General features: G+C 36.7%; 1 protein-coding gene across 2 annotated transcripts in view; it reads left to right on the top strand.

Annotated features, from left to right (window-relative positions):
- The window catches only part of YIPF7 (Yip1 domain family member 7), a 28197-nt gene extending 11582 nt beyond the window's left edge, over positions 1–16615 (top strand). The window contains exons 3-6 of one of the 2 annotated variants that reach the window (XM_059396082.1): positions 104–262; positions 8195–8342; positions 12980–13161; positions 16146–16615. In XM_059396082.1, the coding sequence (XP_059252065.1) occupies positions 104–262; positions 8195–8342; positions 12980–13161; positions 16146–16308 (652 nt within the window). In that variant the 3' untranslated portion in view covers positions 16309–16615. Of the gene's footprint in view, positions 1–103; positions 337–8194; positions 8343–12979; positions 13162–16145 lie in introns of those variants that run through there. The other variant, XM_059396073.1, reaches the window with a different exon arrangement.
- The last annotated feature ends 1616 nt before the right edge of the window (positions 16616–18231 follow it).

The following is an 18231-nucleotide window of genomic DNA, read 5'->3' as shown; positions in this document are numbered from 1 at the left end:
AAAACTAGGAGAACTCATAGAAGGAACATTGTACTTTCCTTCCACCATTTGTCATGATATCCCATTCTGAGATGTATAAAATTCAATATTTTCCTTTCTCTAGACCACCAGCCAGCGAGCAGCCTCCGCCTGCCTTTGTCCCAGCAGAGATGCTCACGTCATCAGGTTACGAGGGACAATATTTTCAGCCAGCATCCAACCCGGATTATTATTCACAATCATCTTACACTGACAGTTTTGAGGAAGAGCCTCCTTTGCTAGAAGATAAGTTAAGGAAGTGCTATTAACGTGTGTACAGCTGGAAGAATCAGAGCAATAATCAGCACGTCATGTGCGGTCAGCATGCTGTGTGTTTTATGTGTGATTGTCCCACGTATAAACAAGTCTGCCAGACGGAGGTGCAGAAACCTTTGGACATTTGATTCATGCTTGCGTGGGGAAAACTCAAAGCAGATGTGTTGCCATTGCTGTGCTATTAACTGCAGTTATTAAGTGTTTCTTCGATTTGTTGAAGTGTGGACTCCCTGATGGAGGCTACACAAAAGTGAACACATCTTTGAGCAGAGCGGTTGCATCAAAGTAATGGCCCTTCCCACCCCAGTGAATGAAGCTGCTTCATAATAGCACATTGTATCTTCTGCTAGGATGCCTGGGGCCAGGGGGGTAGTTTCTCAATATTTCTTAATTGTCATAGAGACAAGCCAGTCTTTTTTTTTTTTCTTCCCTGGCTCAGAGGAGCCCCCTCATCCCAGCTGGGTATGGCTAAGTGGGGAGGAATATACGATTCCAGGGAATAGCACTCCTGGTGGTGAGGAAACCAGTGGACTTTTAGGATTGTCCTTTAGGAATTTCAGGGGGGGTTCCATGCACTGATTTTTGTCTTCTTTTTAAAATCTGACCATGCTACACCTGCTGCTTTTGCCCTTATAGCAAATCAACATTGATGCCAGAAGTATAGGGGCTGGAAAACCCAAACTCAAGTAGATTTAAATTTAAGAGCCAAGGTTGGGGCACCTGGGTGGCTCAGTGGGTTAAAGCCTCTGCCTTCGGCTCAGATCGTGATCCCAGGGTCCTGGGATTGAGCCCCGCATCGGGCTCTCTGCTCAGCAGGGAGCCTGCTTCCTCCTCTCTCTCTGCCTCCTCCCTGCCTACCTTGTGATCTCTCTGTCAAATAAACAAACAAAATCTTTGAAAAAAAATTAAGAGCCAAGGAGAAGTATGAATATATGAATAGTCAACAATTATGCTCTCACCCCTTTATATGTGATCAGTGAAAAGGGCGAGATTAAAATTCCCAATATTTTACATCAAAAGGTCAGTGATTGCCTCATATGAACAGAGGTAACCACCTGGCATTAAGACATTCTTTCTTTGAGATCAAAATTTAAAAAAAGGTGAACGATTTTAACTACTCAGAAAAGCACAGGAAATGATATCATAGGTTTGTTGGCTGTCCAAAAGCCAGTTAGATTTGGGGGATCAGTTATGTTTAACCAATTCATTCCAGTTTGCCTCTGCAATAATAATCAGAACCTGAAAATTGTAAGTTATCCTTATTAAATATTCTCTTTGATTCCACCAACATCTCTACTTAAAAAAAATCAGTTGTTATAAAATAACCTATGTTCAATATAGAAATTTGGCAAATAGAGAAACATATGAGTAAAAATATCAAGACCACCTAAAATTTTGTCTCTGTGACATGACTTCCATTAATGACTGATGTATTTTCTTCCAACTTTATGCTATTTTTATGAGTGTGTATGTGTGAAATACATATATGTAAATATTTTTCATAAGAATATATGAATTTAAGTATATATGCTTAAAAGTGAAATGCCATATTTTTGAATCCATGTGTATTTATGAATACTTAAAAATGAAAGTTGGATCATACAATGGCTATGAAGTTCTATAGCTTTTAAAGTTACCTAATATCAAAATTATTTCTATGCATGCATTCTTTAAAGTCATTAAATATTATTAGAAAGTATGCAGAATGGCTTCATAATATTTTTCATATAAAAGTACCATAATTTAAACTCACCTTAAAGGTTAATCCTTATAATAAGTAATGCTTTGGTGAAGTAAGTAACTTTCATCTCTACAGAGTCTGTCTTTAGGTTGGATCCATAACACTGGGATTACTGGGTCAAAAGATACTTACACTGTCGAACTGATCTAGAAAAGGATGACCCCTACACCATCATAGTAGAATATGAGATATTTTTGTTAATTGATGGGTAAAAAGCAATACTTTGTAGTTCTTGATTACTAGAAAAGTTACATATTTTTTTCACATTTATTGACTATTCTTTTGTTTTCATATCCTTTGTCAGATTTCTTATTTGAACCTCAAAATTTTTCCTTTTCTTTTTTGATTTTTGAAGATATTTATTTGGTAAGGATATTTAACGATTACCTGGAATATGTATTGCAAACATTTTTTTCCCCAGGTGGTGTTTGCCATCTAATTCGTTAATAGGATGCTAAATCATATAGAAATTTTAATATTTATTTTTTTAACTCCACAATATTTTTCTTGGTAAATTTTATTCAGAATATATTTCTCCAGCTCTAGGTACTGTTTATATCCTCTTGTATATTCTTTTTTTTTTTTTTTAAAGATTTTATTTATTTATTTGACAGAGAGAGATCACAAGTAGGCAGAGAGAGAGAGGAGGAAGCAGGCTCCCTGCTGAGCAGAGAGCCCCATGTGGGACTCGATCCCAGGACCCCGAGATCATGACCTGAGCCGAAGGCAGCGGCTTAACCCACTGAGCCACCCAGGTGCCCTCCTCTTATATATTCTTAAATTTTTAAATTATCTTTTTGTTTTGCACTTAAATTTTTGATTCATTAAAAATTACTTTAAGTTAGTATGTAAAGTAGGATTTAACATTTTTTTCTTTATGAGTATCAAAGTTTTCCTGTAACATTTATTGAAAATAATATTTTATTTTCTGCTTGTATAAATGTCTCTATTGTGATATTCTAAACTTGAAGGCATCCTCCCTAATATCTTATTAATTTCAAATAGAAAATATACTTGATTTCTTCTCCTACTTTATGTAACTTAGAGAAAATTCTTGGATTTTATTTTCTCTTTGTGATTGTCCCTACCAAAGTGCTAATGCATTAGAGATGAAAGCAATTGCACCTAATATAATTTTGCATCTTGAATCTATGACATTTCTAGATGCTGATTCAATACATTCCTGAGGCTGGGTGACTTTGTGAAAGTCTGGAGCCTCATCTGTTTCAAAGATATGAAAAAGCCACAGGCAGGATTTCTAGGATAAGGTGATAAATGTCATTTGCTAGTTTTTATTGAGTATACACCAAACAGGGTATCACATTATGAAGCTATAATAATTAACATCCCTTATACAAAAATATGTTATTTGAAAGTGTGCTTCTTTATTCCTTAAATACTTTGTTGTCTAAAAGACTTGTTTGGTGATTTTATGTAAGAATGATAACTTTTACTATTTGATTATGTACAATCAATATGTTAACAAATGTATCTTGAAGAATAATAGCCAATTCAAGTCTGTCAAACCAGAAAAATTACTGTGCTATTCAGTACTTATATTTGTAGCACAGCCCGATGTTTATATTTAAAAGGCCAGTGCCACTATTTGCATAGAAAACAAAGATATTAATTCATTTTTATAGCATATATATCATATACTTTACTACCACTAGATGACAGCAAAACAATAAATTTTACATTCAAATTTCACAGCAGTTTCATCTTTTATCTTGTATAATAAGGTATTATATTAGGATATCTACAATTAATAAATACTTATAATCTCATTTGCATACCCTGTAATAAATTTGAAAGCAAAATATTATGGAGATATATTTTGGTAGACAGAAATTCTTTTTTGGTGTGACAATATTTAGTAAGTCTTATGTTCACTCACCGTTTCATGACTTGATGTTGAAACATGTGCAGAAGTTAATGATGCCATTAAATAAACGTCTGAAATCAGTAATAATGCCTCACAAGGCATTTTACATCTGAGTTTCTTCAGGAATAATTATTATGCATTTTGAGGAAAAAAGGTATTTTGAACTTAAGGCCACTGTGTTGTGGCAAATGCTGAAAACATATTACTAACATAAATATCTTAATCGCAAAAAAAGTTTGAAACAACATAAGGCTTAGGTGAAATTAATTTAAATTTAAATCTGCTTTTTAAAAATCACATGAGACATTCTTTTTTTTTTTTTTTTTCAAAGATTTCATTTATTTACCCGACAGAGAGAAATCACAAGTAGACGGAGAGGCAGGCAGAAAGAGAAAGGAAGGGAAGCAGGCTCCCTGCTGAGCAGAGAGCCCAATGCGGGACTCGATCCCAGGACCCTGAGACCATAACCCGAGCCGAAGGCAGCGGCCCAACCCAATGAGCCACCCAGGCGGCCCACATGAGACATTCTAACTTCATTTTAAGCTCGGTGAATTTCTCATCTCCTCCAAAGTGTATGTTTGTTAAGAAATATATAACTATATGGGGCGCCTGGGTGGCTCAGTGGGTTAAAGCCTCTGCGTTCGGCTCAGGTCCTGATCCCAGGGTCCTGGGATCAAGCCCCGCATCATACCGGGCTCTCTGCTCAGCAGGGAGCCGGCTTCCTCCTCTCTCTCTGTCTACTTGTGATCTCTGTATGTCAAATAAATAAATAAAATGTTAAAAAAAAAAAGAAATATATAACTACATGGTGATAATAGAAAGGATGCAGCACAAAAGTTGAAATGGACATGATTTATTCACTATTAACCAGTCAAATTCTTTCTTTTTAAGCTAAGGATAGCAATGGTCAGCCTGGATATGAAATAAGTGAAAAAAAAAAAAAAAAAAAAGATCCTTACTACTGCAGTGTAGACCAATGTCTATCCAACCTTTTGAAAATGTCTAGGTCCCTGTGAGAGTAAGACCCCTCTTTGTCATGGCAGGCATTAAAGTCCATCTGGTATTTTGTGTATAGAAAGTCAGATATGCAAATGTCAGGTGATATGTGCAGGTATAAAAGCAGTTGAACTATATACTCTGTATCTGACCAAAGACTGTCACTATTCTGGGAAGGGAAGTTGAATGCCTTGTACAAATGATTTAGGGAAAAAAATCCTTCATATTAGAAAACTGAGCTTAATTAAAAAAAAAAAAAAAACGTGAGATTAGATACACATTGACATCCATAGCTATATGACTAAAAGCAAGATTTTTGGTTTTTGCTATTTTGTTTTGTGTGTGGGGGATGTGTGTGTACCTTTATACTCACCCGTTCCTGTGTCTCCCACCCTCAGCTAACCAATTTTCTACTCCGTTTCTATGAAGTTGACTCTTTTTTCTCCTTGATTTTAGATTCCACAAATGACACTACACAGTATTTGTCTTTCTCTATTTTTTTAAATTAACATAATGTCCTCAAGGTCCATCCATGTCGTTGCAAACGGCAGGATTTCCTTCTTTCTCACGAATGAATATTCCATCGTATGTATATCCCACATCTTTTTTATCTGTTCACCCACTGACAGACATTTAGGTTGTTCCCATGTCTTGACTATTGTGAAAAATGCTACCTTGAACATGGGAGACCATATATCTTTTTGATGTCCTGTTTCCATTGCCTTTGGATATATATCCAGAAGTGGGATTGCTGGATTATATAGAAGTTCTTTATTTTTTTTTTTCCCCTTTTTTCTTTTTTTAAATTGGCCAGGTTCAGTGCTCAGGTCAAATGGTTGGCTGCCAACCATTGCTGCCCTGGAGACTGACCCGCAGTGTTCTCTGCTAGAGCCACCATCTCTAAATGCCCATGTCCTCTAGCCGTAAGTGGACATGTTGTCAGCCTGGCCTGGGCAGAGGCCACAGTGGGGTAATGGGAACGCTTATTATTATTATTTTTTTAATTTTTGAGGAATGTCTGTACTATTTTCCACAGTGACTGCATGAATTTACATTCCCACCTATAGTGCACAAGCGTTCCCCTTTCTCCACATCCTAACCAGTACTTCTCATCTTTTTGATAATAGCATTCTAACGAGGTGTGTGAGACCATACCTCATTGTGGTTTTGACTGCCTTGCCCTGAGAATTAGTGATCTGGAGAACTTTTTCACGTACCTGTTGGACATTTGCATGTCCTCTTTGGGAAAATGTCTATTCAGGTACTCTGCCGCTTTTGTAATTGTATTGTTTGTCTTGGGGAGGAAAGACATTGTTTGTCTTGGGGAGCATGGGTTCTTGAATGAGATTCTCCAGCATTGAAACTTGTATTTTCTGTTACTAGTTCAGTGACTTTGGACAAATTATTCATATCTCAAAACCTCAGCCATCTGATGCACAAAATAGGAATAAAACAACAGTTCTAGCTTCATTACATGTCTGTAAAACCAATGCATCCAAATCTTGTAGAGCTCATAGCAGAATTCAGTGAAAACAGTAATAACAATAACAACAACAAACAAACAAAAAAACCATTCAGTTCTTTTTAGCTGAAATGCATTGTTCTTTACAGTAGTTTATCTCTGATTATTCTGGGTCTCTGGCTTACTCTTATTCAAATTTTAAATGATAGCAGTAGTCAGCATGATTATTGGGTCCTAAATAGTAAAGTCCTTTTCTTCTCCTTTTTGAATGTTCTTTTTTCCTACTCAAGATACATTTTAACGTTTATCTTTATAGAACTCATGAAAAAAGAAACCGATGTGGTGTTACTATTTATTTCTGTATTCAGTGGATGTCAGGTAGCTGGGTTTTTTAAAAAAAAAAAATTAAATAAAAATGTAAGAGGGGCAGGATCTAGCAGAAGGGTCTGTGATGTGGCAGTCAGAATTACTTAAAAACAAGGTATTGGGGAAAAAAGATATTTCTAAATGAATTTGGACTCATGGACAATAAGCTCCATTGATTTTGAATATTTTATTCTACCACCACCACTCACAAAAGGAAAAGCTTAACTTGTCTCAAAAATTTCACTTTGGGTACATAGATTGAACCACACTAGCACAGACCTTTTTAAAATATGGGTATAAGAAAGAGACATCCTCTTTTCTCCTCTGTGGAGATTAAGGCAATTAGCATACAACTACTTTTCTCATCAGGCAAGGTGGAAATAAAATCCCAGATCTGGACTAAATATCTTTACTTTAGGTAACACTTCTAATTGAGCAATTATACCATGTTTGATATAAGTATGATATGATTTCAGAAGATTGCTCCAAGATTTTCTGCCTTTTGGGCCCACAGTTCTTGGTCACGGTGGTTTGAAGAATGAAGAGGTAGGCCAGGTGAAGAGTGGAGGGCAGACAAAGCAGAGTTTATTGAGTGGTAGTATAAAGCTCCTAGAGAGGGTGGGGGCCCAAGAGGGCTTGCCCTTGGAGTTTCTAAGAGGGGTTTTTATGAGCTCTTTTGCGAAACTATCTTAAGCAATCAGAGTGTGCTGAGTCATGCCAATCAGGGCTTTGGTCACTTATCTGTCTTCCTATTAGGTGCATGTCAGCGTACTGATGGTCTTTTTTGCTGACAACTGGTACTTATGTCTTAACTGCCCATTGCCAATGATAGTGACATATGCTTTGTGGTTAATTGTCTTATTTTAGGATGTGTTGCTGAAGTCATCTCTGCAAAGGCTGCAAGCAGAATGCTAGTGTAGTCTTGTCTAAGCTGCAAAACAGGTTGTCAGTGCTGTTTTATTGTAGCTATCCTGATTCCATATATTGTTGTTGGGGACACTGGCCCTGACTCCCTAACTATCTAACTCCTAACAGTGTTATCAAGGGAAAATGGGGGGACGGGGAGGAAATATCTATTATCTAATATTTATTAAGCAATAGGATGGGACTTTGGGTCTTTTAGTTACCATTTTATTTTTTATTGTAGAACATCTATTTCCTAATTTTCAGCTAGATTTTAAGCTTATATTTGCTGCATAAGGCATGGAAATTTTCCCTTGATGTAATTATTTCTCTAAAATTTTTTTAGTTCCTTGTTTGGGAACAACAAATCTTTTGTTGTTGTTGTTGCTGTTAAATCACTGTTTATTGCATAGAACTTTAGATTTTGGAGGTGTAGCAATATGATGAAAGTGCTAAGTAAATTAATGAGATATGTTAAATTTAAGTAAACATTATCCATGATTATTTTTTATATTTATATTATTCCTTTTTGTTTGTTTGTTTTTGCAGAACTTGGAATTAATTTTGATCACATATGGCAAAAAACCTTGACCGTGTTAAACCCGCTGAAGCCAGCAGATGGCAGCATTATGAACGAAACGGACCTCACTGGGCCTATCCTGTTTTGTATCGCTCTGGGAGCCACCTTGCTTCTGGTAACAGAATGCAGCAAGCACCAGATTTTAATGTGTGTCAAGTGTTATGTTTGAAGAAGTCTTTGTTAATACAGAAGAATATATGTTACTTGATAAAGTGTAGATTATTTAATTTATAACTACCTTTTTTTTTTTTTTTTTTTTGTGAGGCATAGTTAATTGAACCACAGTGATAAAGAGAAACAACCCTCAAGTATTAGGACAGAAAAAATATAAATTTAAACAGAATATCAAAAATCAAATCACCAAGCAAGTTTTTAACAAAGTGGGCAATCCCTTATGTCTTTCTTATTATTCAGAAAAGATTGTCAATTTGAAAAAGTTGAAGGAACACATGGATTTGGGAAATACTGGCCCAAATTTTCTTTCTTGTTTTCTGTGACACTTCAGTTGTGACACCAGAGAAATCCTTTCTCTTTGCTCGTCATTTTCTCTGCTGGGGTGTGCCTATAGAATATTTCAAATACTATGTGAGGTATGAGTATGAGATGAGTCTCCTTGTTTCCGGCTAGGTTATTATGAGTACATTAATTTGCAATGTGTAATCAGTGATTTGTATATTTAACCTATATATTTCTCTATTATTTGAGTTTTCTGCTTTTTATATAGACATTTTCCCCCTTGACTTTGCCATTCGTCTTGTGTGTGGGCCTCTTTCATTCTTTAAATCTGGACTAATGTGGTGAGTCTCCAAAGAAGTAAAGAAAAACACATTTCCACCCACGTTAAGTTTAGAAGACATTTAGCTCATACTTTAGAAAAATGTTTCATTTAAAGGAAAAGGGAGAAAAAGAGAAAATGTCTATGATTTTAAACCAAGGAAGTAATGACCATATGTGAAAAACAGAGGATGAAAAAGATGGTCAGGCCAGTCTGAGAAGTATAGTTTCATTAAGGGACAAAGAGATAAGCTTGACAGGAGAAAGAATACAGGAAATTAAAAATTCTAGGAAAAGCCCTTAAAATCACTCTTGAGTCCACCTCTCTGTCTCTTGGCTATCCACTTTCCATAAATTTTTTTTTTCTCCACTATAGTTACAGTTTTCAAAAGTAGATGTAAAATGTATTTGCAACTAAATAAATTTTCACTTTTTATTTATTAATTTATTTTATACCAGTCAAAATATTTAGAGCAATCAAGTTTCTGCATGGTGATATGATTAATAATCACATCATATTTATCTAATACAATAGTATTTAGTGATAGCATCTTATCTTTTCCTTTGAACTACTGTAATGAAAATACTCTGTAAATCAAACACTGTCTCAACTAGAGTTTTAGTCTTTAACTTCCCTTCTTTCTTTGTCACAGTAATATGATAATCTTAGCTACACTAAGACCATGTCATTTAATCAAATAGAAATAATCAATTTAATATATTAAACCATATTTCTTTTTCAAGTGATTTCTAATATAACAGCTGTTTGTTTTATTATAGAAAATGTTATTATCATCCCTTAAAGGAAAGCATTAATCCCATTAAGCTCTCTTTGGGGTGTATAATGTTAGTTGGAATTATTTAAATATCCTCTTTTTTGTTTGAAGTACAAAACAATATAGGCTAAGAACTCATGGAAGTGAGAAATTGAACATACCCCTAATTTTGCCTCTAGGTATGATCTTGAGATTTTTGTTTCTTATTTCTTCATTTTGAAGACAAAAAAAAAACATTTATGTAAGTGGTTCTTGAGGTTCCTTTCAGCTCTAAAATTTGGAGGAATATGTGAAAGTGCGTATTTTCTGAAATATTTTATAAGCAGACATTATCAGTTTTATTTTCCCACTAGATGTCATTACTTCAGAATTGATTCTAACACATGTAGAGCAATAAAGACCAAAAACAACAAAAAATCACCTAGGTATATACTAATGAAGTCAGATTTCACTCAGAGCCCATTTGAAACTAAACTAACCATGCCCTGGGTATCTAGAATTGAAATGTAAAAGAAAAGTTTATGGGCTGATATAAGCATTGTACTAGAGAAAGCAAAATTGAATCCAAAACAACAATCGATTTATTCATTTTCTCCAGAGGCATAAAACTCATGATCACATTCTTATCATTTTTATAATTTATGTTGACATAAGGCATGACATAGTATCTTTTAGTGACTTTCTTCATGTTGAAGGAGGCAAACCTAAGAGGACAGCTTCAAACAGTTAGCATAAATTTAGTGTTATTTTTGCTGTCAACATTATGTCATCCCCAAAACAAGGAAGATAAGTGGTTTAAAAGTATGGCTCCCTTTCGTTTTTCTGGTAGCTCTAAGAGTGTGATCTGGAAAAGAAACATGCATGACCAATGTCAAAGCATAATCAGAATAATAGTGAGTATTTCAAATTCAGATTTAGTAAGGAGAGTGGTACAAGGTGGACACGTAAGGTTTTCAGGTTAAGAAGAAATGTGTCGCCCTCGGCCCGCAAGAACGACAATCAGCCTGGTATGGTGTTAATGCTTCATCCCGTTTATTTCGTCAACTTCCTTAGCTTAGATGCAGCAGGGTGACCAATAAGGGGCCAAGCAATGGGGAGAGCCAATGAGAGTCTTGTTACTGTGCTGATTAAATTTGAAACAGCCAATGACTATGTCCTCCTTTAGGCGGGCTTCACCAGAACGCTCCTTGTTTACTTGCAGCATGTTTTGCTGGCAGTGAGCCAAGCGCCATCTTGTAATGGCGGGGACTTTCCCGGCTGGAGGCGGTCCCCGACAGAAATGGAACATTGGTTTTCCATTTTAGTTACAAGCCCTTTTTTAGAATTTGAAACAAATTAAAAATGGCGATGGCCTCTGCCAAACAAAATCACCACTTAGAATGGGTAAACCGACCAGAGAAGCGATGAGGGGGCCAGTCACTAACTGATACCCCAAAGGGACAGTTTTACGCTCAAATTCATTTTGTCCACCCTCTATATACCCCGCCCTTTTTATAAAAGCTCTTGGGATCAGAAAGTTCTAGCTCTGTGTGTTTTGCTTGTGGGGAAGTGGCCCTTCACCGTTACAGCTTTCGCTACCTCAGAATTATCCCGTCCAATTAAAACATGGAGTAGGAGGTTTCTCTAATATAAGTGATTTTAAATGGTCACTATTTTCCAAGTGGAAAAAACTCACCCAATAGAGCAATAACTAAGAGGGTTCTTAAGCATGTCCATTAGCATTATTAGTATTATTTCACAGGATAGCCATGAGAATACAGAAGTTACTCAGTAAGAACTCATTATGGCTACTGCAGGAGAGAATTCTGCAAGCACAGCTCAGGGACATTTTGTGAAAGGACTTGGTAGTGACCAATGTTCCCATCTCTACAGGGGAAGAAGAACTCAAAATAGCTAGACAATTTTGAACATTAAAATGGTCATAATATTCTCCATTAATTAATTGCAAAGTAAATATCTCTTTACTCTGTAAGACATAAAGACTGAATAGATAACAGCCATGGAGAAGAGAACATGACAGCTAAAAAGCTCACTCTCTGCATTTACCAGATCCTTCCTTGTTTTGCATGATTCCCATGAAAAACAAAGTCAGCCTATTCAATATTTACCCAGAATTTCTAATCAGCTTAATGTAAATAGAAAAACTAAGTGCGTTCTTTACTGGAGCTTTGGCATCCTCAGGTAGCAAACATTAAAATATCCCCTGTTGAATCAATAGTAGTTTGTGACTTTCTCTGGGTGAGTTTAATGGGACTATTTCAGCTCCCAATCCCTAGTGCCTGTGGGAGATGGCTATTTTTATGAATCCTCAGAAAATCAGTGTTGTATCCTGAACACTACTGATTTCCCTTTAACAGTACTTCTTTTATGATTCAGTACCAGTTGGTTTATATAAACCAGATTTTCATAAAGTATGTTCAGTTAAACTGGTAATAGGAATTAGGAAAACAAAGGATTCTGTGGTCAAATAAGTTTAGGATATGCTAAAAGGTCAAGTTAAAAAAGGTTTAAAAAGGTCAAGTAAGTCCCGTTATTTTAAGACTTGGGAGAGTTCCTATAGGTATCCAACATCTAATTTTAGAACCAGACTGGCTAGGTTCCACGTCAAGTTGCACTGCTTAACATTTTATTTTCAGCAAGTTGTATATTCTCTTCACCTTAGTTTCCTCATGGGTAAAATGAGTATAATAATGGTACCTACCTCATAAAGTTGTGTGGATTAAATAATTTAATACATGTGAAATGCTTAGGATAGGATCTAACAGTAAATCCTGTAGGTATTGGTTAACATTACTCATTTGCCTTGTAAAATCTGCAAGATGAAATTAGATTATTTTTCATCCATTAATTCATTCATTTAATTATTTAACAAATAGGGAGAGTAAGTATATTCTTACTTATGTCTTGTACTTCTAATAGGTGATACATGATTTAAAAAAAAAAAAAAACTTGAAATTTTTTTCATCTTTTCAGTGGCATGCACGGGCCACCCTGAATATAACCAGGAGGATTTGTTTTCAGGACCTGAAGTCATAGGATAGTCAGTGTTTTCTCCAGAACTCCCAGTTTCCTGATGACTGTGCCCAAAAGACATGAGACAGTGTTGAGCTGATTGATTCTAAAATGCTCTCTGCTCTGTTGACATTCCAGTTTCCTCTTGATCTTTGTTGTGTGTTCACCTGTGTCCTTCCCATTGTTTCAGGCAGGAAAAGTTCAGTTCGGTTATGTGTATGGCATGAGTGCCATAGGTTGCCTGGGGATTCACACCTTACTAAACTTGATGAGCTCTTCCGGGGCGTCCTACGGCTGCGTGGCCAGCGTCCTGGGCTACTGCCTGCTCCCCATGGTCATCCTGTCCAGCTGCGCCATCTTCTTTTCACTGCAGTAAGTGCCTGCGTGCCTTAATGGACCCCACGTGCACAGTCCTCTCTCAGGCTTGCCACACCGGGGTGACAGTTAACCTCTTTTCTGATCTTTTTGGGAATGGAATCGGGGAAACTTTGGCTATTAAGACTGACACACAGATTCAGGTAAGTGGGTCAGTTTGGGCTCAGGTACTCTTCCTATTTAGATGATGTAAACAATAAATTCAACCAAGTTATCTGTGAAAGTGGCACTTTGGAGGTGGTTGCAGTCTTCAGTACAACCATTGTCTGGGGTAATAGAACAACTGCATGAATTCACTTGTTTGATTTTGGAAGAGGAGCTGCCTGGTGAACACTGACGAATTGCTTCAGCTCCCAGGCATTCTGCCTTTGAGGCGACAAGCAACTGCGATTTCTCAGCTGGGCTCCTTGCAGTGAAGAATTCCCAGGAACCCTGATGAGGATATTAATACTGGAGAACTTTATAGCGTACATGCTCAGCCAATAGATTTTTTTTTCTTTTTTACTTCCTGGGAAGTTAGGATTTGCAATTCAAAACTATTAATGAGGATCCAGTAGATATATTTCTGTTGGGCAATTTCCGAGGGGATGTGAACGAACATCACTACCACAGTTTGGGGAGAGCAAGTAATTACATAGTCTTTTGTCCCCTACGTGCTCGGAACTCAATAAACATTTGCCATCAGTGCCCGTTCTTCCACATCCAAAGAAGACACAATTTGAAATTTTTTGGATGATCCACATTTTGGGTTATTAACACTACACTGGATAGTGTATTATATAAAAAACTTACCAATGCCAAAGGTAGACATTGTAGGAGAGCCTTTACAAATTTTGTTTAGATGTCTCATTTAGTTTTTTAATAACATTGTTGAGAGTGACTTAGTTGGAAATGCTTCTCTGTTTTAACATGGTCTCACATATATAAATATATTTATTTACTTATTTAGCTCGAATGGGAGGGGCAGAAGGAGAGGGAGAGAATCCCAAGTGGGTTCTTTAGCAAGCTTTTCCATTTACTGTGTTGTTTGGGACAGACATTTGACATGTTAATACAGAGTTTAGTTCTATTTAGTTGAAAGCTTTTGCCAAAGAATGCTGTAATCATTTACGATTTAAGAATTTAAAATTTAAAACATTATATCCAGCAAAGTTAAGATGCTCTATTTGAGCATCTCAAATGACTTCAGATTATTAGGGGAAGAAAATAACAACTAAAATGAGATTTTGAGAATCATCAGAAGTTTGGACCCTGTTTCATTAGAGATTCATTCTGAAATGATAAAGGATGATTTAGAAATCTTTTAAATTGTATTAAAGGAGAGTAAATTATCCAACCCCCTAAGACTATTACACTGAAATTTCCTTTTTGGGCATAATACTATATCACTCAAATCAATCACATATAATTTTACATTTTCGTTCATAAAAACATATATTAGGTTGACCTATAAATTTTTCCTAATATATATTTATTAAACCAATGCGTATCATATTTATTAGAGGACACTCTAAATATTTTTGGTTTATTTATAATCCACAGCATCAGAAGCCATATATTGTATAGTTTTTCTCTGGTTCAGTTATTAAAAGTAAATATCTTTGTCATTCTCACAAATAATAAACATAATTCTCAACTTCAGACAGTGTACTTTGATGGTGAAAGGATCAATGTGGCATTGGGAATTAGGAGATCTTGACCTCATGCCATTCCACTGTGTAATTTTCATCATGTCACTTCATCGATCTAAAGCTGGGGACTAGCTATCTCGTGATCTTTTGTAGATCTTACAGCTTATTTTTCTAAATAACACATTCTGTTATGCACATAAAACATGAAATTCACTCTTTCCTCCCATACCTCCTCTTTTATCCCCATGATGGCTAGACTTAACTACCTTATTTACCCATTCATTCTTTTTTTTTAAAATATATTTTTAAAATTTATTTATTTGACAGAGATCACAAGCAGGAAGAGAGGCAGGCAGAGAGAGAGAGAGAGAGAGGAGGAAGCAGACTCCCTGCTGAGCAGAGAGCTTGTTGAGGGGCTCGATCCCAGAACCCTAGAATCATGACCTGAGCTGAAAGCAGAGGCTTTACCCCACGGAGCCACCCAGGCATCCCTACCCATTCATTCTTTCAGAACCTATTGCCTCCAAAGTTATTTTTGAAGATAACAATTTGAACAAATCCATCCCAATATTCTAAAAAATCCACAATACACCTACAAAAGGAATCCTCAGCAATGAGGTGGGAAGCCACACACAAAATTGTGTTCCCTACTTGAAGTGTGTCAGGCTTTGCTATTTCAGATAGAAACCTGAAAAGCAGACGTGAGAGCAGTGGGGATGAGGCCCCCTGCTGCATTACAAGTCCAGTTTTCTTTCTGTTCATACCATGCATCAATTTGGAAAGAGAGTGTGGGAAAAAGAATGTGTAATTATAAAAGAAAGCCCTAAGCATAGTTTTTTTTTTTTAACATTTTTTCAAAAAATATTTTATTTATTTATTTGAGAGAGAGAGAAAGCATGAGAGGAGAGGTTCAGAGAGAGAAGCAGAGCCCCTGCTGAGCAGGGAGCCTGATGCTGGATTCAATCTCAGGACTCTGACATCATGACCTGAGCTGAAGGCAGTTCCTTCACCAACTGCGCCACCCAGGCTCCCCTAAGCATAGTTTTTATAAAAGATTTTCAGGAATAGGGATTTGAATATTGACAGATGACGGTAACTGTAGGTGAGTTTTTGTACTCCTATGAGTTCAAGTTTTACTGAAGTATAAAATGTTTACCTCTGATGGCGAGTTTGACTCACAAATTTTCAAGCTGGCCAAGGCCTTTGACTTCATACAGTTCCTCACCCTTATTTTGCAAATGGAGAAAGTAGTTATAAATATTGTACCAAGGACGTATCAGAGGCAGCTTTGACTCAATAATCTCCTTTTCTCATGATATAGGGTAATCATCTCTTTTGTCTTTGCTATAGGGGCACCTTCGGAACTGTGTTGGCACTGGTCATTATCAGCTGGTGTAGTCTCTCGGCTTCCAAAATCTTCAGTTCAGCCTTAGGGATGGAGGGACAACAGCTTCTCATTGCCTACCCTTGTGGCTTACTTTACGGACTTTTTGCCCTCCTAACAGTTTTCTGAAGAGTATTTGAGATGGCGTTTCAAGATTCTATTTGTTTCCTGTTCATATTATTCTGGAAATGTGTTAGCATTCAAATTCGGTAATATGATTTCTGCTTTATTGCTGTTGAGAGAATAATAAGCAAAGAGACAAAACAGCACTTAAGGCTGGTACTTTAATAACTTGTTTGGTTTGAATGATGTTTTGCTTTTTGGTTTGGTGCATTAAAACATTTTAAAATGCTTTAAAATCAAAGGGGATATAGTCGTTGTACTGATGCTGTACCCTGCTTTTCTCAATGGATCTATTTTTAAGAAATTGTAAGTAAATAAAATCATATGATGACTGTGTAAAGTAAAGCAATGTAGAGCCTTTTGAGAAATCTTCATGACAATTCAAACTACGTTACTGGTTAAGGTCACCCTGTCTAGCACCTTTGAAGAATTGCAGGGGAGGGTTATATAGGGTTTAATTTACCTGAGAGCTCAAAGAACCTCCTGTTTTTCAGTTCATTTACTATAACATCTGTTCTTTTGTCCTGTTTGAACAATGCATTAACTCATCACTTTTCAAGGCTTCTTTCTAGGTTTAGATGCCATGGTTCATTATTAAAATTTCTTTCTTTCCTATGTCCTCAGTAACCTTACCGTTTGCTTTCTAAACAATCACATGTGATGAGAGGGAAGCCCACTTGTTTCATTTTAATATTACTATATCTTAAATGGCTCCACAGTTCTGCCTTTTGAATCCTACGACATTATCCTACTGAACTTGTTTTCACAACTTGCGAGATGATTATATCACACCACTCCTTCACTGCTCAAGTCTCTAATACTCTTCCCATATTTCTCACTGTTGGTTGATGATCTCTCTTTAAATTTTATTGAAAAGAAGAAAAGTACTGCATCTTCCCACCAACAGAATATATATATGCATGTATGTGTGTGCGTGCACACACACACACACTCACACACGCGTGCGCGAGTATTCTGCATTCCCTCCTGACACTGTCTCTTCTCTTCACAGCCGGACTGTCCACCTATATAAATAATATTTTCCTCTTGATCTGTGTAAATTCTGATTCCAGTTCCAAAGTGTAGGGTTTTTTCCCCCACACCACCAAGCAATGCTCCAATACCAGCTGGACACCTTCCAATTTGATTCAGTTCTGATACTGTCTACCTGGTTATAGTTCAGACCTCACCGGTTAAGGACTGAGTCCACAAGGCTGCTCCTGGCCCCCATTTCAGATGCCAGTTGCAAGTCCAGGCTGTTACCTGTACTTTTGACCAACCAGTTATAGACTGAAAGTTCCTACGACCTCTTCCTTGGCTTTAGTTAATTTGTTAGGAAAGCTCATAGAACCCAGAGAAACATTTTACCCAACTAGATTGCCAGTTTATTATAAAAGGATATAACTGAAGGACAGCCAGAAAGAAGATATACAAATTATGGGAAAAGGACACACAGTTCCCTTGCCCTTTCTAGGTACGTCTTTCTCCTGGTAACTCCCTATGCTCACCAATCCAGAAGCTTCCTGGTCCTTTTGAGTTTTTATGGAGGGTTACATAAGCATTATTGATTAAATCATTGGCCACTGCTGCCTGAATTCAACCCCCAGCCTCTCTTTCCTTCCAGGAAGTTGGGGAGTGGGACTGGAAGTTCAACTTTTGGTTCCCTTGGCATCCAGCCCCCAGCCTTAAGGGTTTTCCCAAAGTCACCTCATTAACATCATACAAAAGAAAACGTCAGGAAATGTCAAGGGTTTTAGGAGTTTTGAACCAGAAACAGGAGTGAAGACCGAATGAATGTATATTTCATCTTATAAATCAGAGTATCACACCTGTCACTCATAATCAAATCATAAACATATTTCATTATCTCTTATCTTAAAATAAAAATCCTTTGATTCATCGTCACTCTCCAGTGAGGGCCCATTTCTG

This window comes from Mustela nigripes, chromosome 1, assembly GCF_022355385.1.
Source record: "Mustela nigripes isolate SB6536 chromosome 1, MUSNIG.SB6536, whole genome shotgun sequence".
NCBI classification, from domain to species: Eukaryota; Metazoa; Chordata; class Mammalia; order Carnivora; family Mustelidae; genus Mustela; species Mustela nigripes.
This window is presented reverse-complemented; position numbering and strand designations above follow the sequence as displayed.